Raw genomic sequence first — 21,596 nt, forward strand, 5'->3', positions numbered from 1 at the left:
ACATGTGGAAGAATGGGTGCATACGTATTATAGGCCTTCCCCTGTGGGTTGTTATTGTTGTAAGGGCATAGACAATGTAGACAGAATTCCAGGTAACTAAAGTAGCCAAGTCATTTTCCTAATTGCTAAGTGCTGATTTCTATTCCCCTGATTCAGAGTAGTGCGTTACTCGACTGAAACCAATGAGATTACTGGGAAGGTGGGGTGCTACTCACTTTGAGGAAGGCTGATAGACCCTGGCCATCTGACCTGTCTATATTTGGATCATTTTGTAGGAACTGTGGCTCAGTAGGGTGGATTTCCAAAAAAATGTTCAGGGCTGGTCTACCTCTGGCTCCTGTTGATGTTGATAGTTTTACTATTCATGTCATTGGTAACAGAGGTAGGCCAACGCTGCGTCCTGTTGGAAATCCCACTTTAAAGGTCTCTTCTGGGCTCTTATGGAGGAGGAGAAACTGGGCCCTGCTCAATCAACTTCATACAACTTTTGAACAGTGGAATGTGGAGTTGACAGACACACTAGCTGGTGACTCTTAGAGGGCTGCCCGGTCCAGGTCCTGATCCCACTCATTCCCTTGAGATATATGGGTGGTCTCAATGAGAGTTTTAGGTTAGTCGGACAGGATAATTTAATCTATATAACAAAATAGCAAACATCTTTATGTAACACATTGAATATGGCACTCAGGAGAGATTTGTGCTTTTAGAAGCAGGGGTCCCCTAGCTAATCCCAGCTGCCCACGATCTACCCAGAGGCGTGGGCATGTGTAACAATTATATAAATAATATTACTGGCTGGGAATCCCCAGTTGCCTAAGGGATCCAAATCCCATTGAATTCCTTCTTGGAAAATCCCATTCTCGTACTCGCGAACACATTCTTAACTGTAACGAGCTGTATGCACCACAGTATTTTCCAGGTTTGTATAATTGTGTGGGTTAGATGCTCGTTACTGTTGATTCTATACAAAGTCCATGTAGAACGTTAGACCTGAGGAAAGCTGCGTGACTTCTGATTTATGCAGCAGAACGGCAATGGATTTTGCACAACATGTTCACTGATCAGAAGATCGTTGGATTACCTTGAACGCCCGGCATTCTTTGTATTGTAGCAGAGGAGTGCCATGAGGCTGGAGGAGTGGTTGGGCATGCGAGCGTGCGTGTACTATTTATTATCAGTGGCTTGTGACCGCCCACAAATTTAAAATTAACAAGAGGCTGCAAATAAACTGTCACTCTCTCCCACGCTCTCCCCAAACATCCTCTCTGCGTTCTGGCTGCAGAGTTTGAAAGCCATTTGGAACAGCAAGCTACTGGCTTCTAATCGTCTCTGTGTAACTGGAGTAGAGTCACCCCGAGACCACTGCTCTGGCATGGGTTGAATTGACTGTCAGTTTGGGAGCATCGTAAAATGCTAGTATTGGGGATGTGGTTAATACAGGGCCACCTCCAGCATTTTTGCCGCCCCAAGCAATCGCGACCGGCGGTGGCAATTGAGGAAAAAAAAAAGCAGCGATCGGTGGCGGCAGTTCAGTGGCAGGTTCTTCGCTCCTAGAGGGAGTGAGGGACCTGCCGCCCCCGAATTGCCGCACATGCCGCCCCTCTCCCTTGGCCGCCCCAAGCACCTGCTTGTTAAGCTGGTGCCTGGAGCCGGCCCTGGGTTAATAGATTCTTTAGATCCTCAAAAGTGTGTCTTTTGTCCCAGATCCATGGAGTCCATTTTATACAGTTCAGAAAGAGCTTGACTGTTTAAGGACAGGCTAGGTAGGAATTTAGCCCAAGAAGTTATTGTACTGAAGAACTGATCTATATTTTAGGTTTAACTATGGCCATTTCTCAAAATGCTCAGCACCAGATGAGCCAGATTTCCAAAAGACCGTAGCACTCAAGCACCTTCCATTTAGGTAGCTAAATTAGAGAGGCAGTGTTGCCTAGTGGATAATGTACTGGACTGGCACTTGGAAGATTTGGGTTCTCCTTCTGGTGACCTCAGGTATGCAGCTTAACCTCTTTTTGCCTATTTGTGAAATGGAGATAACCCTCCTTTGAAACCTCTAGATGAAAAGTTCCATGGACATGCTACTCACTGTTCTAAATGACCAGGTTTTCAAAAGGGCCACTTCATTTAGGTGCCTATGGGGGAGTTGATGGGAGCTGAATTCTTTTTGAAATCTGGCCCACAAATACACCCGGTGCCCCGTAACTGCCAGTCATTCTGTGTCCAGGTTGGAGTTAGGTTACAGATGGGTCACCTGGCTTGTGCCTGAATATAGACAAAGCTATAATAACTGTGCACTAATTTACAATCACTTGTTTTTTTCAGGGGCTGGCAGGTATGTGTCCTACTGAAGTGGCAGACAGCCTTAGTCCTCTGCAAGGAATGGGGAGGGCTAGTGGCATCCAGCATCCCAGGACTGGGGAGAGAGAACCTGGGACTGAGGCCTTCTGTCTCTTCTGCCTTAGCCAGCAGAGCAGGCCTGGTACAGGGTGGGAGCTGCACCCGTTTCTCTGTTCACTGCGGGGGAGGAAGGGGGTACTGATTGAGTCTGGCCGAATTCCTCCTCGGATAGCTGCTCCACCTCAGACACTTGCAGCACAAGCCAGGATGCAGCCTTAAATAGCTAGAAATGCTGCTTCATTGTCACTGTAACCCCAGGCCAAGAAATACTGGCCTGAGCAGACCCTGTCTGCAGGAATTAAAATATAGCACCACGGATTTGGGGAGATGTTCAGGAGTTGGGAACAAAAAAGTTGTCTGACTATCCAGCACTGCAGGACTTTACCGTCCGCTGCCAACCTGCCTCCCAAATCCTTAACAACCGTTGAGATAAAAGGCCAAAAATAGAGATCATTTGAAGATATTGCCAAAATGGTGCCCTGCTGACTTTCCTGAGGTGGCAGAAGTATGAGTGGGGGTAGAAATTGGCCCAGAAGCTAATGCTGTATATTAAGAGTTAACACAGTAATACTTGGAGATGGGATTTTTCAAAGGAGTTTAAGGGAGTTAGGCATTCAGTGCTGTAGGATTTGGGTGCCTGTGGGTGCTGAGTGCCTAACTCTCTTAGGTTCCTTAGAAATCCCAGCCATTATCAACACACACACACAGTAATGGTCTCTATAATGTATATAAAGAGAAGATATGCAGTATCATATGGTCTGTGTGGTATGCACTGTATCCATTTGGCCTAGACTCAGGGTTGTACACCCAGCCACCCTCTGTCTTTCATTTGTCAAAAAACTAAACTCAGTCCTTTAGATAACTAATATACTGCCGTTGTGGTGTTTTGTCCACATGATTGCCCCATACATGCTTAAAATAGGTCATAGCTATTGCTTTGCTGATAGCCTCAGGCAATGACCCAAACTCATTGCTCGTAGCAAGGGTGCTCTCTCAACCACTCCCATCAGCTCCCCTCCCTGTGCGCACAGTACCTTGTTAGCAGCTCTCACTGATGGAAGTGTCACCCATGAACCGGCAAACTCGCCTTACATGGCATGGAAACAGCCATGGTACATAGCTGAGAAAAGAGCAGCAGGGAAAGGTTAAATGGCCTCTCTGGAGTTCCATCCCGCAGCTCACCATAAATGAAATAATACTAGACTATTCCAAAACGCAATATGATCCGCACTAGGGGTCTGTTCCATGGCAGGATGGAAAGGGCACGTCAGACGTGTTATCTAGAGGAATCAGCTAGTATATTCTCAGGAAGTCTTATTTGTGACTCTGTGGGCTTCTAGTTTATATGTATGGGGTTTTTCATGCTATTTCTTATTACATCAAAATAATGTTTCTGCTTTGTCCTCCAGGCTCCAGTCCCTCCTCCCCCAATGTATCTTCTTTTCGTCTCTTTTGATTTAACTCGTGCATGCAGTGCTATTAACAGGCATTAGAAATCCTGTGATCCCCTCTGGTGGTCCCAGTGGGCTCATGTCAGAGCTCTAATCCAGCTGCATCAACCAGTCAGATAAATTGTCTCAGCCACATGCCATCTGGGTTACAAGCAATGAATAACTTTGAGGCGCTCCTTTCACCTCCTCTGCAGTCATGTCTCCTAAATATACTCACTGCCTCGTGCGGTTTGGGATTATAATCCCTGACCTGATTGTTATTCAGGGCAGTCAGGCTTTATTGGCATGACACACAGTACAAATGCTACCAAGGGGTAAATAAAATAAAATCCCAGACACCTAGGGACCTGTCAGAGGTCGGAATAATCTGATCCAAGCAGGATGAATGCTGTAGATGAGGCTTCCTCCCCTGTGTCCCTTTGTCATTAATCTCCATTCATGCTGATAGAATTAATATGCTAGGGGCTACTATTGTTCTATAATCTCAGACCACTTTTTCTGATATTTTAGTAGGTGCTGTCAGGTCAGAAGTTACGGACTAACCCATTAAGCATCTGATGTTTGGACATACTAAGTGCCCACCAGCTCCAACTGAGACCAATCCGAGCTCCGGTTCCTCTGAAAATCAGGCACTGAGCAAGTGTGCCATTTTCAGAAGCATGTTGCACCTGCTGGCAGGGAGTGGCTCTTTGTCTCCTCGTAGTGGCTGGACCACAGGTGGACGTTTATGAGTCTGCAACTTCCTCCAAGATAACTGGTGTCGTCTTGTAGCTCAAGGTGTACAGGGTTTAGATCCATAGCTTCCAAATTCAGTCCCTGCAGCGACCCCTCCTGTGGCTTTGTTATAAGCGCACCAAGGCATTGTTTGGCCTTTTATTGTCATAAAAGGAACTAGTGGTTTGAAAAATGTTTGAAAATAAAGAGTTGACTGGGGGGCAGGGGGAGAAGATAGCCTAAATGAGTTCTTAAGGTCCCTTCTAGTCCTATATTTCTATGGTTCTATGAACATAGAATTGCAGTGTTCCCACACAACCAGTTGTGGGCTACACATCTGATTGTGCCAGTGGTTAACCAGGCAGTGGGAGATGGTGTGGGCAGGGAGAAATAGAGGCCCCTCCAATGGACCAGTGAGTAAAGATGCTCCTAAACACCTGGTGATGAACTCCTGCCCATAATGGTTTTGCCAACAAAAAAAATAGACTTCTTCAATGCCCCCAAGAAAAAGGGACAGTCAGGGGGTACAGTGACAGATTTGCGGGATACTGGGAGGGAACAAAAAGGGAAGGCAGCTATCCACTGTATGGGATATGAAATGAGAAACTCATAGTGGGGACGGACAAAGAGGGTATGTCCCTTCTGAGAGCAGTCCACACTCCTACAGAGCAGCACACACTGTTGTACAGGTGTCACTATAAGTGTCTCCGGCAGAATCCATGTCCAACACAGGAATGTTTGTTGCCGAGCACTCTCCCTACCGTAATACTAACTATAGAGCGAGTCAACATTTTTAGTTGAAAAGGGATTTCCCCAATTTTTTTTTAAGGCAAACTTTTGCAGAAGAAAATCATTTTCAATGATGGTTGTTTTCCAGGTTTTCAAAGACTAATTGTACACCAAACATTTTCTTGGGCAAAGATTTTCAGTTTTTGAAAACTGATTTTTTGTTTATGTGTCCAAAGTGGTTTTCAGAAACCAAAACGTTATGATTTTTGGTTTAAATTTTTCATTGAAAAACTCACTTTTTGAAGGAAATTTCAACAAAAATGAAAAAGAAACCCTGAATATTGTCTGGAAAAAAAGGTATTTTTATCAGCGCTAAATAATAATGCTGCAACTGATCCCCAGCACTTATCCTATGTGCTGCCCCATGCAGCGATCCAGACATAATATCTCCCTGCCACCTTTGATTGCAAGACTGATGACAGGCTCCTGGACCATGTGCCACTAAAGTCTGCAATGAGGTGTTTTGCATTGGAGATGATGGATTACACGTAACCCTTCCCTGTACCTGTAGACCACCTTGGACAGGTGGAGCTCAGTCAGTGTCACAGACTTATCATGACTTGCTCCTGGTGTGTGAGGTGGCTCCTTGCGGTGATAGAGTACAGCATGTGCAGCTCAACTGTATCTGAGTGGCTTGTTCCTCAGGCATATGGAATCCGCTCGCCCACAGCTTGTATATTACTGCTGCTTGGGCAAAGTCAGGCTGTGCTCCATCCACAGGGCTCGCCTGCTTCTCCCCCTCCTGTCTGAGTCTGAAATTGACCAAAGGGTCAGGAGAGAGCATGTTTCTGCTGCAGTGCCAAGTTGCCACAAACTGCTGTCAAATACTGCTTCTGTGTCCCTGGCTACTCCCCACAGAACAGCTGCTGTGAGCTCGCTGCCTAGTGCAGGCAATTACCGGCTTATTTTTTTGGTTCACACCTTGGATACTAGTGCAGAGAGGCAGTGAGATCTGTTCAGTAAGGCAATGGGCTGGGATTCATGCGGGGTGATCTCAAGCAAGCTACTCACCTCTCTCTGCCTTTCCCCTCTCCCACCCTTTGTCTATTTAGTGTATACGCTTTTCCTAGCAAGCACTGTCTCCTACTATGTGTTTGTCCTGCACTTAGCACAATGGGACCCCCAGACTGTTAGGCGTCACTGTAATATCACTTATAATCATTCTCACTTGCACCTGGGCAGTCCATGGTGAGCCTGGTTTTTTAAGGACGCTTTGACCCCTCACAGTCCGGCAGCCTCAGTTCACTTGGGGAGGAAGTGGCATGTAAGAGGTGAATAGCCCTCACACTGGCCTCTCTGCATAGCTGTGAAGTTGGATCATAGAATATCAGGGTTGGAAGGGACCTCAGGAGGTCATCTAGTCCAGCCGCCTGCTCAAAGCAGGACCAATCCCCAACTTTTTTTTGGCCCTAGATCCCTAAATGGCCCCCTCAAGGACTGAACTCACAACCCTGGGTTTAGCAGGCCAATGCTCAAACCAAACCAAACCAAACCTCCCTCCCCACTACGCTGTGCCCTCTTTTACAGGAGACACAGTGTTTTTCCTTCTTCCCCCCGTCTACTGACAGACAGAGTTAGGGAAACACTTATTTGGAGAGAGGGAAATTGTGCACAGGCCTAATTCAATGGAGCAAAACCTTCCAAAAATTGAGCCTTACATTTATCAGCGGAGATTTTCAAAGCCACCACACAGAATCAGCTGCTCAGTTGGAACGTTAGTGAATTGACACCATCAGAGAATTTGTCCCATAGTAGCTAACAGAGGAAAAGGGAAGAGTTTTAATGTCCCAAAATAAAAACCATCTCAATTTAAAGACTAGCTCTCAAGGAAAGTCTCTCTGTTGCAGTCATTTATAAGCGCTGCTAAAGATAGATTTCAAAAACAATGCATGGGGGAGGGGGTCCATTGATGGATTGCCAAAGCACTATTTGGAGAAAGCTATTCAAAATTAAATTGATTTAAACCACAAGCATTTAACATTTAGAGTTCTAAAGCACTGCAAACAGCTACCTTTAAGCTAAATAGTTGATTCATTATGAATATATATCCCTTAAACTCCTTTCCACAGTGTTATGCACTTGCGTTACAATTTGCTCATTACAATCTCTTGTAAGTATCTGGTCCTACATCGTTTTAACCCTGGATTTCATTCCAGAGAGGCTAGACAATCAGATCCTTGCTCCATTTTGTTCTGGTTACATTATATTTCCCCCGCAGGGATTCTCTAAAGCTTTGTGTCAATATCAAAGGAAAGCTGTTTTCCATGAGCTGGACTGTAACTTTACAATCCGCCTTGAGAAAAGGGTGATGCATAGCTGCATCGCCCAATGGAGAGACTAGAGAATGGAGTCTACGATAGGAAATTAGTCTGGTATATCTTTGTTGCTTAACTGAGTGCTGCAGTTAAACTGACCTAACCCCCAGTGTGGACAGAGCTAGGTCAACGGGAGATGTGTCCCGGCAGCCTAACTACCGCCTCTCGGGGAGATGGAGAATCTGTGCCGATGGGAAACGCCCTCCTGTTGGCATAAGTGGTGTTATCCCTGAAGCGCTACAGTGGCACAGCTACAGTGTTTTCAGTGTAGACAAGCCCTCGGCGTCCCAATGACTTCCCGGCTTTCCCCTTGCTGTGGGGCAGGAGTAAGGCCTGGTCTACACTTCAAACGTATACCAGCATAGATGTGTCAGGCAAGGGTGCGAAAAAAACAAACCAACCCAGCGTGCTGGCAAAATCCCCAGTGTAGACGCAGCTATGCCGACAGAAAGTGATTTCTGTCGGCATAGCTAATGTTGGTTGGGGAGGTGGAGGTTCCTACGTGGCAGATCTTCTCCTTCTCCAAGGATGCCGTGTCTACACTGGGGGCTCTGCCGACATAGTTATGCAGGCATAGGCTCTGTATTATACCCAGAGCCTGAGGGCTGGTCTACACTGAACACTTACCTGGGCATAGCTACATCTCTAAGCGGTGTGGAAAATCCACACCCTTGAGAGACCCAGCTATGCTGACTGACCCCCAGGATAGACAGTATGATTCTTCTGCCAACCTAGCTCCCGCCTCTCGGGGAGGCGGGTTAGTGATGGGAGAACCCATCCCATCACTGTGCTGACTGTCTACACTGAAGCGCTACAGCGGCTCGGTGACTTCACCCAGCTTTGCGGAGTAGTTTACTGCCCCTCTGTGCGCCCAGGCAACTACGTGGCTGGTGAGTAGGCAGAGAGGGGACAGAGCCAGGACTCCACTGTTCACTCGCTCACAGTGGGGATAGAGTCGTGGGCAAACAGCCCCCGCTCTTCCACCCATGGCACAGTCTATGTGGGGCTAAGGAGGATGGGGCTCACTTCATCTTACTGCCCCCAGGAGCTGAATAAGGGCTATGACCATGTATCTACTTTTCTGAATGTCCTTTCCTCTTAACATTGTGGCGCTATGTCAGCAGAGCCCCCTAGTGTAGACACAGCATACTCTGAGAGAAGGAGGAGTTATTTTTCTTTGGGAAAAGGTGCTGTTCCTTATACACCTCTATTGACTGTCTGTGTACATTTCTCTCCAAGGCTTGGGTGTGCTATCCCTCTTCAGTGATTTCCGTTGGGGGCTTTCACTGAATAAGGACTGCAGGATGGGCCCCAGACTTCATATGGCAATGAGCTATAAATGGCTAGTTGAAGAATGTTGTAATAACTACTGCTGGGTGGGAAAGAGTTTTCCCATCCTGCGACAATGGTCAAGATATCAAAAACGTGTACTGTCCCGAATTAGAATGAATAGTCAAAATCATGCACATGTTTATGAAGCAAAAATTCAAAATCAGATTTCAGGTTGGGTCAGTCAAATCACTTTGTTTCAATTTCAACCATTTTTGAGGGGTTTTCCCCCCATTTGCTTGTATGATAATTAGCTCAAATTTTGAAATAAAAAGTTATTTTTGAACCGGAAATGAAACCTTTTGACAATTTCTGAACTTTTTTCAAAAATTTTCCAGTTGAAAAAAATGGTCAAAACTGATCCCAAGACTTGAGGGATGTATATTCCCAGCTTCTGGCAAACAGAGGCTAGGGACACCAACCCTGCCCATCCTGGCTAATAGCCATTGGTGGACCTAACCTCCATGAACTTATCTAGTGCTTTTTGGAACACTTCTATAGTCTTGGCCTTCACAATATCCTTTGGCAAAGTGTTCCACAGGTTAACTGTGCTTTGTATGAAGAAACACTTCCTTTTGTTTGTTTTAAACCTGCTGCCTATTAATTTTATTTGGTGACCCCTACTTCTTGTATTATGAGAAGGAGTAAATAACACTTACTGATTTACTTTCTCCTCACCAGTCATGATTTTATAGACCTCTATCATATCCCCCTCTAGTTGTCTCTTTTCCAAGCTGAAAAGTCCCAGTCTTATTCATTTCTTCTCATACGGAAGCTGTTCCATGCCCCTAATAAATTTTATTGCACTTTTCTGTACCTTTTCCAATTGCAATATCTCTTTTTCGTGATGGGGTGACCAGATCTGCACGCAGTATTCAAGGGGTGGGTGTACCACTGGCCCCTTTGCCATGGCAGATCAAATACTTAGGTCTGCCTAAGAACTATGAGTTCTTCTTATTATTATTCCCTTGTTGTTCAATTCCCCACCCTGAGAAGTCTTTTTCATTTCTAGGTTTTTCTGACTGAATACAGCGGGCCTCTACTAATCTACTTGCTCTTTTACATTCGTCTCTCAAGTATTTATGCTGAAGAGGAGAGTACAGAGAGCTTCCGCCACCCAGTAGTTCAGTAAGTGAATGAGCCAAAGTCATGCAGGATGGTAAGCCATTAAACGTTCCATGATGAGACTCTGTTGTTTCTGTAATGGTAGAGCCCAGAGAGGGCTTGACCCTACATTCCTTCCACATCCAAACCTCTCCTCTCTGAAGTCAATGAGAGTTTCAGGTTGTTGTGATTATGAATTATTATTTGTATTACAGTAGTACCAAGCGGTCCCACCCCAAAATGGAGCCCTGTTGCATTAGGCATTGTGTGTGTGTGGGTAGGTGCGTGTGCACAGTGGGAGACAGTTCCTGCCCTGAATCATTTATATCTAAATAGACAAGCTAGACAAAAGGTGTGATGGGAAACACAGGTGGGAAATGACTCACCCAAGATCACACGGTATATCAGTGGCAGAATGAGGAGTAGACTCCCGGACCTCAGTCCAGTGCCCCTTATCCATTAGACCAGAGTACCTCCCTCAAATGAATTCAGGATCAGGACCACAGCATAAAGGAGGGTATTATAAGATTAATGGCATCAGTTTTCAGCAAAGAGGATACCCAGATCTGCTCTTTTCAGGTAGTAAAGGAGAAGCATTGTCAGAGACCGGGGTATCAGAAGAGAATATTCAAAAATAAAGTGGTGAATAAATGGAGAGTTTTTCAAAAGGATCTAAGAAATTTAAGTGCAAGGCTCTGATTGAATGAGGCCCATGCTCCTAAATCCTGAAGGTGCTTTTGAAAATCTCACTCTAAAAGTTCAACCTGGACCAGATGGGATCCATCCAAGAGTCCTGAAGGAGCTTAAGAGCAGTTGCTGAGCTACTAATAAAAATATTCCATTGCCGTCAGCAGTCCTTTTGTGTGCTATCAGCTGTAGGATAGGGGGAACCTAAATAGACAAGCCAGAGAAAGGTTGGGCGAAAGGAAGTACTATCGTAGATTGGGAGGGAGATGGGGAAATAAGACGCAGAGAGATTGAGTTGGGAGAACTGTGCATAGAACCCAGAATAATTCCTGAGTAATACAGTGCCACAAGACCACCCTTCTCCTATGGGTTGCACATTTAACAGGAGATAGAGGGTTTTAATAGAAGAGAGGCCAAAATATCTGCATTATTTATTTGGGGGCTGGAACCCAGCGAGTCTTTCTGCTGATCCCTTTAAAGCTGTTTTGTTGTGGTTCCTCATGGAAGCCAAATATTTTTAAAATCCCTGACAAGAAGGAAAGTGTGATTCAGCCTTCTGCACAGTCATTAATTACCTGATTTGCCTAAGCTCAAACCTCAAATTGTTTAATCTTTGACTTCTATTGGGCATTTTGTACGGTGGCCAAAGTATTTGAAACTTCACACACGGAAAATCACTTTTCATTTATGTCTCATAATTGGCTTTCAATGAGACAGGCACAGCTAGTACGGTAAATACAACCAAGATAAAATGCCGTCATGAATCACTCTTGACATTTGTTTTTTAAACCCAATCTTTATGAGCTGCGGCTCGTTCTCTGAAGCAAATCAGAAGTGCTGGTTGTTGTTTCATAATCCTCCTCAAAAGGGAATCAGTGTAATAAATTCTATAACAATTATCTCGTTCCATTGTAACTTGGAACAAAAAAGCCATCGCAATGGATTCACTTTTGCAACAAAATCTCATTTGGACTCCACAAGGAAATGAAATACAAACTACCTCTGTGTAGCTCCTGTACTTACTAAAGGACAAGCGAACCATTCAGAATGTTTTCAAATGTCAGACACATCCTACGAGAGCATTAAGATATCCCTAAAATGTGTGCGACATCTGTTTGAAGCATCGCAGGCATCTGCTTGTATACACAGCTGTACTGTTTTAATCGACGGTCATAGGGTACGTCTATACTTACCTGCAGGTTCGGCGGTAAGCAATCGATCTTCTGGGATCGATTTATCGCGTCTTGTCTAGACCCGATAAATCGATCCCAGAAGTGCTCGCCGTCGACGCCGGTACTCCTGCTCCGCGAGAGGAGTATGCGTCGTCGTCGGGGGAGCCTGCCTGCTGCGTGTGGACCCGCGGTAAGTCCCTTGTAGTTCGAACTAAGGTACTTCGACTTCAGCTACGTTATTCACGTAGCTGAAGTTGAGTATCTTAGTTCGAACTGGGGGGTTAGTGTGGACCAGCCCACAGCTGTACATTACATTCTGAGCATGCTGTGTCCTTTTTAATTCAAGATGGGTAAAATATATTGCTTCCGCCGTAAAATGGATACAATGTTATATAACTCTGTGAAAACGATTCCATTCTTCTCGGGATTCAGTCTATGCCCAGAGATTTCAAGCGTGACTCTTCAGTTCTAGACGATTAGTCCTTATTCTTTATGTGAAAATAAAGTGTGATGTATCAGAAAGTGCGTGTGTGGGTTTTGTTGTTGTTTTGTTTAAAAAAAGACAAAACCGACCTCACCCCCCATCTTTCCTGTACCTTCATTCCCCCTTTTTCATTGTTTTTCCAGCTTGGCCTGCTTCTGTCATTGTTTACACTATGTCAGACATCTTCTGGAGACGTTATTTGTTCACAAGATTTCCGGAGGGCACACGCCTCTGAAAAATATGATAAAGGTGACAATTATATTTATTATTTATTTATAATTATATTTATCATTGTATCCAATATAGAGAAGGACCTCGTGCTAACGGGGCCCAGAACAATGACAAGAAAAGAACATTCATTTGTTTTCCAGGCCCAGACTTTAAATATTATTCCCTTTACAATATTTAAAGTCTCAGGGCCAGATTTGTAGATGATGTAAATCCATTGACTTCATCAGAGCTGTGTTGATTTTTTATTTACGCCATGTGAGGATCCTGCCTTCAGAGGGCGTAACATTTCTCTGACTGAATGATATTGGTTTGCTGTTATTATCTGTATTATGTTAACAACTGGAGTTCACAACTGAAATCAGACTCTACTGTGCTATTTTCTGTGCAAACATATAGTCAGAGACACTCCTTGCCTTGAAGAGGTTACACTCTAAAGAGACAATGCAACTGAAGGATTATTATCCTTGGTTTAGAGAGGGGGGACCAAGGCAGGGAGAACATCTTGTGACTTTCCCAGAGTCACATGGGGATGCAGTGGTAGATAGATGAATAGAACCAAGGTCTCCAAAGCATTTGTCTGGCACCTTAAGCAACAGTCCATCCTTCCTCTTGCTCCAGTTGCTTTATTATGAAGTAAGCTGTAGCTATGCACGAGGAGAAATAGGGAACGTTAAACTAAACGTCTTTCAGATATGTTTAAACTTTGTAGTCAAGAACAAAAGGTTTGGCTCTGCAGACAGACCCCTTTGATCCAAGCAAGGAAGGAGATAAGATTTAGTGGGCATGTGCTGAAGAGGCTGCTAACTTTCAAATGAGGTGTAAAACAGAAGTCTTAATAAAAATAACACCTCAAAATAAAAGGTAACATTCTCAAAAGCACCTGTAATTTCCAAAGGGACTTAGGCACTTGGGAGGAACACTGATTTTCACTGTCATTTAGGCACTTATGAGAATTGGATTCTGTGGTAGTTTTGGTAAGAAGTGAACTATTCCCCCGGGCATCTATGCAAGATTACAACTGGGTTATTATACGGTACCCTCTCTTTCACCCCCATCATTTCAGTTCAATGGGGTTTTCTTCAGTCACCGTCAAGCAAGTGCCATGCTCCAGCCCCAGAAATGGCTGTGTCTCGTGGGTGGAGGAAGTGATGCTGAATACATAGGATCAGGTACAGTGCAACTGAGTTAATTTCAGTGGAACTGCACCTGCCCCCATCAGGGCCAGATCAGAGCCGTAAGACCCAGTCCTGCAACAAACTCCTTGTGGGTTGCTCCTCATTCCTACACCAAGTCCCATTGATTTCAGGTTGCAGGGAACCTCCAGAATGGAATTAATTACCCAGTAAAGTGCTTTGGGGTCCTTCTTGTTGAAAGAAGCGATATACATCTAAGATAGCATCAAGAAAACATCAGCTATAGATTAAAGGTCTTTGGGGCCGGGACTGTCTTTTACTTCTGTGTTTGTACGGCACCTAGAACAAGGGGATCCTGGACCATGGCCAGTAATGGTCATGCTACTATGGCAAGACATATAAATAATAATAATTAATAAATGTTAACTCAGTTCCACAAAAATGTGTTTGGGAGATTTAAAATGCTAATGCGTTTTACCCAAAGAAAACATACATTTGCTGAATAAGTGACTCTACAAGAGTTACTGATGTTGGACGAATAGCACACACAAAGTTTTGTCACAACCGGTAATACTTTATCCAGGAATAATATTCCACCCAGTGTAGTCCCCAAAAGGGAACTTATTTGCATATGTACTTCTTTGTGACTTGCTTTTTATTGCCTTTGAAGTTTTACCTCTACATGACCATTGCTATCTCAGTTTGGAACATAGGATTTGAAAACAAATTACAGATTGACAAGTTGAACCTATCTACGATCATCTCTTACAAATAGATTTTAGATCGGTATGAGTCAGAAGGAATATGCCTGTACCATAGCGGAGTCCGGCTATATTGCACTCTGATAAAGTGGCACTCCTTTCATAGGGCTAGATCATTGATTTACTGCGATCCCTTGGTAAGGGAAAGAACAAAAGTTGTGCTGCTCTAGGAGCAGGCCAAGAGTCATTTAACTCACTGTTAAAAATGTGCCTCTAATTTCCAATTTGGACTTAATAATGACAATAATTTTGAAGAGTGAAGAATATGATTACTTTTTATAAATGACTCATTTTAAAAAAGCACTGTAGTCATCTGGACTCAGAGCACTGCTGCTAGAAAATGTATATGAAGTTATAGATTTGAAGTTACCTGTAATTTTTCCTCCTAAAATGTATCTCCTTTTTTTCCTATTCCAGGGCTGCGCCTTTTACTGGGGATTCACTTCTTGGATTGCTTACTATGTCAATCACCCCCGATACACTCCACCATGTATGTACCATGAAAATGACATTGTTTTTTAAATCTTTCTAGGCCCAACCTTGCTCTCACTGAAGTCAGTAGAAGTTTGGGGCTTCTCTTCAGTGGAAGTAGGATCAGACCATAGGCTTGCATATTTGTCAGTAGAAAGATTAATGGAAGCATCACTCTTGTGCTATGGCTGTGAACATATGTTACCGTTTAACCCAGTTTAATCATCTCCGAGTTCTGTGAACATGAAATATTAACCAATTGAAAGAAACAGCATGATAAATATCCTCACCTCTGCAATATGTTTCCATTAAAAAATATACAAGGGGATAAGAGCTGGATGAGTATTTTCAAATGAGAACATTCTTGCTTGGTATAGAAGCTGCCTTTTTATGAAAACTAAAAGATTTGTGAACCCAAGAAGGCTTTGTTAAATATTTGCAGCAACGTTGGGGGGGAAAAATCTTCATTTCTCCTTTTCTTTTTCATGTGCAGTCTTCATTCATCATGTTGTACTTTTCTTTTTCTTGTGTTCCATTGTTGCACCACTAGTCTTTCTGGGTGTCCTTTTTTGTCCAGTCATTGAACTTCCCTTTTTTCGAGTTCAGTCGTAATCATTCAGTTTTCTTCCGTTCATGGGCTTGGTTGTCACACCTTCCTTCGGGTATTTTATTTTGCTGGCATTCCATCTTTGTTCTACTCCTTTTTATTTTATTTTTGTTGTATGTGTGTTGTCAGGGCCCTGTCTGTGGGTTTGGGGAGAATACAGGATTTGCTCTGCCAATTTCAATTGCTCATCTGAGTGTCACGGTGGGATATTTAAAACAAAAAAAGTTAAAAAATGGCATATTTTCAATTTTAAAAAAATCATCACATTTCATTTTGAAAAATGGCATTTCCGCAAATGACCTTTTAAGTTTGTGTGGAAATGGCATCAGTGGATTGAACGTCTGTGTGAAAACGAACTCTTAGATTCTGGATCATTGAATCAGCAGCAGGGCCGGCTCCAGTCACCAGCCGACCAACCTCGTGCTGAGGCGGCACCTTAGACGGGGCGGCCAATGTTGGGGTGGCGGGGGGCGCTCGCGGTGCTTTTTTGTTGTTGTTCAGCAAGGCGGCGCTCGAGGGTTTGGGTTTTTTTTGTTTTGGCCGGGCAGCGCGGGAGGTGTTTCGGCGGCGCAGCGCTCAGGGGGTTTGGGCAGCCCGGCGAGGCGCTCGGGGGCCGGGCGGGGCTTTCGGTGGTGCAGCGCTGGGGGGGTTCGGCGGCCCAGCGCGGCGCTCGGGGGGGGGGGGAGGTTGAGTGGTCTGGCGTGGCACTGGGGTGGTGAGTTGGGCGTCCGGCGCGGGGGGTGTTACGGCGGGGCGGCGCTCTTCTTTTTTGCCTGGGGCGGCAAAAAAATTAGAGCCGGCCCTGATCAGCAGGCACTGAACACAAGTATTTGTTTGAAACACATGTTTTTTCCCCCCTTACAATAGGACGAGTATCTAATGCCAAGGCCAGCCATTTTGTCTATTCCTTCTACATTTCTCAGTGGAGGTCATCTCCACCTTGGGTGCTCTTATTCCTGAAACAAATGCTCTTGAAAGTGATGTAAACCTCAGTGAGCTGGATGGTACGATACTCAGATGGTCCAGCGAAGAACGATATGACTGTCAGCCCCTTCCTTTTGGGAAATATCCGTGGGCAGAGCCCTGAGTCTCAGACCCAGAGACAGTGTCTTTGGGGACACATCGGTGATTGGGGAATAGCACGCAGGAATAACAAGTTGAGCTAGGTTGAAACGGGAACCTGGAAGAACATCTGATTAGCAGCCAAATGCTCAGCAGTGGCTGACCATGGCATGGGATGTCACCCTTGCCCAACTGAGGAGCTGTGTGTCAGCCCGAGTTGAGACGAGGTGGGCTTGGGAAGGAGGAGAGGCAGGACAGGGGAAGGAGCTGCAGAATCAATGACAGTGAGCATGCTCTGTGCGCCTAAAAACATGATTGAAGCTCTGGGGGAAGATTGCAACCCTCTGAGATGTTCATGGTGTAACACTATCATGATGCATGGATACCAAAGGGATAGGGAAATGTAGGCTTGGGGAGCTGAACATTGTAGGGACTAAGTGTATTTATTGAGGTGATCTGGATGAGTTGCTGGTACTTGATATATGATGCCTTAGTGCTACAAAAAAGGAAGGGCAGGATACATCTCAGCTTCATTAATAGTGGAGGCAGTGTGGACTAGTTGATTAAAGCACCTCTGTTGGAAACAGAAGATCTGGCTTCTAGTCCCACTACTGCCATTAGCCTTTGGGTGACCTTAGGCATGTCTCTGTGCTCCACTCCCCCATCTGTAAAATGGGGAGAATGATGCTTCCCTCCTCTGTAAAGAGTGGTGAAATCTATGGGTGAAAGGCGCTCTATTATCACTATTAATTAGTGACAAAGAGACTGGCATTGACCCAAACACATTTGTTATTTGCATAATGCTCAGACAGTGTGGGTGCAAAGTCCCCGAGGGACATAAGCATTTCAAGCACGCTGCACCAGGGTGAACTTCACCTATAGTGAACTGTGCACATAGACCAAAGTGTAACTTCTTATTTCCTTCTGTTTTCTAGCATTTGGCAACAGGCAAGTTATTTTTGCTGCCCTCGCTTTTCTGGTACGTACTCAAATAAAGTATTAAGGATGCTTATGGGATAAAACAGACTCATGATTTGTCAAGAGGAATAACCTTGTGTGAGTGAAGATTAATGCCTGGTCTTGCAGACCTTCAGCATGTCACTCGTCTTATTAATGTTAATGGCGCTATTGAGCTTTCTGGGGCAGGAACAGTCCTTATGTTATTTGTGTGTGTATTGCCTGCTGTGTTGGGGCCCTGTTCCCTGTCTTAGATCCTTAAGTGTTACATCATCATGATAATGCAGAATTACGTCCAAAGTTGAAGATTTAGGCAATTGCTATCACTTACCATCATTTCTCAAATGCTGAATATATCCCATCCTGGCTTTTCAATAAAGTTGTCTTCCCTAAATAACATGCCTGCTATCACCTGGCAACAGATTTTTAAAAAAAATATGTGCATCTATGGATGAAGAATGGCGAAGGTTTGTTTCTTCACCTTGTTTTTCCATTGACGGGGCTGCCATCTTCCCAGTATTTATGTGCTTGGGTGCTATTTTTACAGAGTAGAAATATCTCAGTGCAGCTACTTTGGCAAATCAGAAAGAAAGGCCTGTGCTCTGTAATCACAACAGGAAGGAGATCATGTCACGGGGGCTGGTTTTGTAGCATAGCATTAGATCTGCGCCCCATGGGGGGCTAAAATTCCGAATTACAGATTTCTGAGCTGATGATTTTTCTCCTCTGGGTCTCATCCACTCACAAATACAGTGATTTAGGAGAACGGGATTAAAGTGCTGAGGTCTCTCCAGGAGAAAAGCTTCTAGGAGCCAGGAGTTAACACAGAGCCCAGTTCTTTCCTCAAATACAGCCGTACATCTCCCATTGAAGTTAATGGGAACTGTACATGTATATCTGACTGTACAGTTGAACCCATACGTACTAGCATAGCGGGTCCATATATTAGTGTCTACTAAGTGAGACGGAGGGTCCAGGGATGTATATGAATGCACTAGTGTGAGAGCGTAGAACTCTGAGAAAGTTGAATATGATGCTTTGATTATCACAGCAGGAGCACTGGGGATCTAGTTAAACAGAAGAACGCTCTTGGAAGCTTATTTTCTGTCCCACTGGTCTCCTATTCAAAAGCGCTGAGTATTCACAAATACCATCAAAATCATAGGCAGCTAAATGTGCTTATCCCCTTTGAAAATCAGGCCACATGCGTGTGGGCGGGAGTCCACAGCTGCAACAGGAAAAGAGGAGTCTGACTGATTTAGACTGATCCTGGAAAGCCACCTAATCTAGGAAGTGCTTCAGCATGTACTTAACATTAAGTAGATGTGTAAATGCTTCTCTGAATCGGAGCCATTAAGATCACAATTTTGGCAGTGTTCAGATCCTGGACACTCCCCTACAGCCCACGTTTTCCTGACCAGATCCAGGCTAGCGAAGTAGAGCCGGAGAGGAAATAGTTTTCCCATCCATTGAAAATCTTTGAGATTTCAGAATATTGTCTGTTCCTCAGGCCAGGTCTACACTAACCCCCTAATTCGAACTAAGGTACGCAACTTCAGCTACGTGAATAACGTAGCTGAAGTTCGAAGTACCTTAGTTCGAACTTACCTCGGTCCACACACAGCAGGCAGGCTCCCCCGTCGACTCCGCGGTACTCCTGTCGTCTATCTGGAGTACCGCAGTTGACGGCGAGCACTTCCGGGTTCGACTTATCTTGTCCAGACAAGACGCGATAAGTCGAACCCAGAAGTTCAATCGCTCGCCGCTGAACTACCGGGTAAGTGTAGACCTACCCTCAGGGAGATAAAATCAAGACCTTTCCATTTTTTCCCACAGAAAAGTCCGTAAACAAACACAGAGACAAGAACAGGCGGGAAGTTAAGGCACTCACCGGGCACACAGGAGTCCTAACTTCAATTTCCTGCTCTTCCTAATGGGGAGTAGGGATTTGAAACTGGGTCTTCTCTAGCCCAGGTAAGTGCTCTAACCCCCAGGTTTGACCAGAAGTTCCATCCTGTACCTGAGAAACCTTCCTGACAAAAGTTTTGTGGAAACTTTTCTCATGGAAAGCTTTGGTTTCGATGAATCAGCATTTTTCAACAATAAAAATCGCATTGAAAAATTTCCAACCAGTTTTCTAGCAAAGACAGACAGTATACTTATGTGAAGAAAGAACTTCATGTAGTCACTGAAACCCTGAGGCTAAAAGCAGTAAGTGCTTAACTTAGTGTGTTGTGTCTCCAGGGGATTGTGTATTAATCCAGTGATGCATGCAATATCTTACTGCCATCACGACTATAGCAGTCTGTATCTCAGAGTCAGTGGAAATGGATTACAATTGCAGTTTATGTTAACAATAAAAATAGTACTTACCCAAAGTAACAACTTAGTAAAAGCAGTCCAACTTAAGTGGAATATTCTTTTTCTCATCTTTTATAGTTGATTGCATGAAGAAATGGTTTTTAATTTTTTTTCCTGCAAAATATTGCAGACAGCAGTCAGTCCAGCGACAGGACCAGATTTCAGGTCTGAGATCCAGGGCATTTATACCATTGAAAAGGGAGCCGTCTCCCCAGATACAAGTGCTTGCTTCTAGTCTTAGCAGGTTCTCAGACACTGAAGCCTAAAATTGCAATATGTCTGAAAAATCTATTTGAGGTCATTTTTAAAGGGTCCTAAAATATATGACTACTGTTTTTCTTCCTTCATGGCTTGTCTTTATCAGATACCTCTGATTTGTATTAAGTATGTGCTTCTACATTCATGGTAAACAACAGCATGGAGTAATTTCAAGAGCTCAGCAGGCCTTTCTGAAAGTTGTTTCTATTTGAAGAAATAGAAGCAAGTCAGCCAAGAGATAAATTTTCACATAGGGTGCATTTGAAATTTAAGATGAAAAAAATGTATGTACAACACATTAAGGAGATAAAAATTTAAAATCTGGGAATTTGCAAAACTTCTGATTTTCAATGTGTGACCATTTTCTAAGACATTAGCTTAAGGGCTGGTTTATATTTAGCTATACTTCTCCATTTGGAGGATTACCAGCCAAATTTTAAAGAGGGAGATAAAAGCTAATTACAGCTGACGGCAGCGGCAGCATCAAAGGTAAGCTAATAAGAATCCCGGCAAAAATGCCCCTAACTTGCTTTTACTTACAATTGATTACAGAATTAGTAGGTGTTAAGTATAATTTATGAATGGGTGGTGCTGCACACTCATGTGTGTGTAACATATTTGCATTTGCAAAGTGTTTCATGTAATTACTTTTAACTTTGAAAATTTTTGTGTGTATTGTTTTGTAAAAGAAAAAAAGGCTGGGTGCTTATGTATTTTTTTAAATATTATTTTTGTCTGGAATATACCAACTGTAGCCACTTTTATGGTATTTTGGAATAAATTTCCTCTTCTATCAATTGGCATTTTTGAGGTGCAGAGGTTTTCCATTTTTTATTCACCCTGGGTAAAATATGCAGAAAAAAGAACTGGGTCTAATCCTGAAGTTCTTACCCAGCCAAAATTAAACTTTTAAATAGATCTGATCAAAATGCCTCAATGAAAAACTTTTCTGATGAAAAATGGGGTTTCTTCAAAATTGATTTTTTTTCACATTTAAATGCCTTTTTTTTACATTTTTAAATTTTTGATGGAAAATTTCACAATGAAATGAAGCAAACTCTTGCATGTTGTTTAATTTCAAATTGAATTTTTTGTTTCCTTTTGGTTTTTGAAAATTGAAACATTTTTGAAATTTCAGATTTTTGGTTTTTTGCTTCTCTCCTCCTTTTTCTTTTGTTGCCACTGAATATCGCAGAATAAAAATGTCTTGTTTGTTAGTTTGTTTTCCCTTCCTTTTCCTTTCCTTTACCACTGTAACTTTTTTAAACTTCTCCATCGTAAAAGTTAGAGTATTAAAAGAAATATGAAATAAT

At 43.7% G+C, this 21,596-nt stretch overlaps 1 protein-coding gene across 3 annotated transcripts in view; it reads left to right on the forward strand.

Annotated features, from left to right (window-relative positions):
- Window positions 1-21,596, forward strand: part of TECRL (trans-2,3-enoyl-CoA reductase like) — a 107,618-nt gene that overhangs the window by 75,834 nt on the left and 10,188 nt on the right. For all 3 annotated transcript variants that reach the window (XM_054031094.1, XM_054031093.1, XM_054031095.1), the window contains 4 exons: window positions 10,008-10,123; window positions 12,586-12,691; window positions 14,985-15,057; window positions 17,643-17,686. In XM_054031094.1, the coding sequence (XP_053887069.1) occupies window positions 10,008-10,123; window positions 12,586-12,691; window positions 14,985-15,057; window positions 17,643-17,686 (339 nt within the window). The remainder of the gene's footprint in view (window positions 1-10,007; window positions 10,124-12,585; window positions 12,692-14,984; window positions 15,058-17,642; window positions 17,687-21,596) is intronic.

This window comes from Malaclemys terrapin, chromosome 5 (assembly GCF_027887155.1).
Source record: "Malaclemys terrapin pileata isolate rMalTer1 chromosome 5, rMalTer1.hap1, whole genome shotgun sequence".
Classification (NCBI taxonomy): domain Eukaryota; kingdom Metazoa; phylum Chordata; order Testudines; family Emydidae; genus Malaclemys; species Malaclemys terrapin.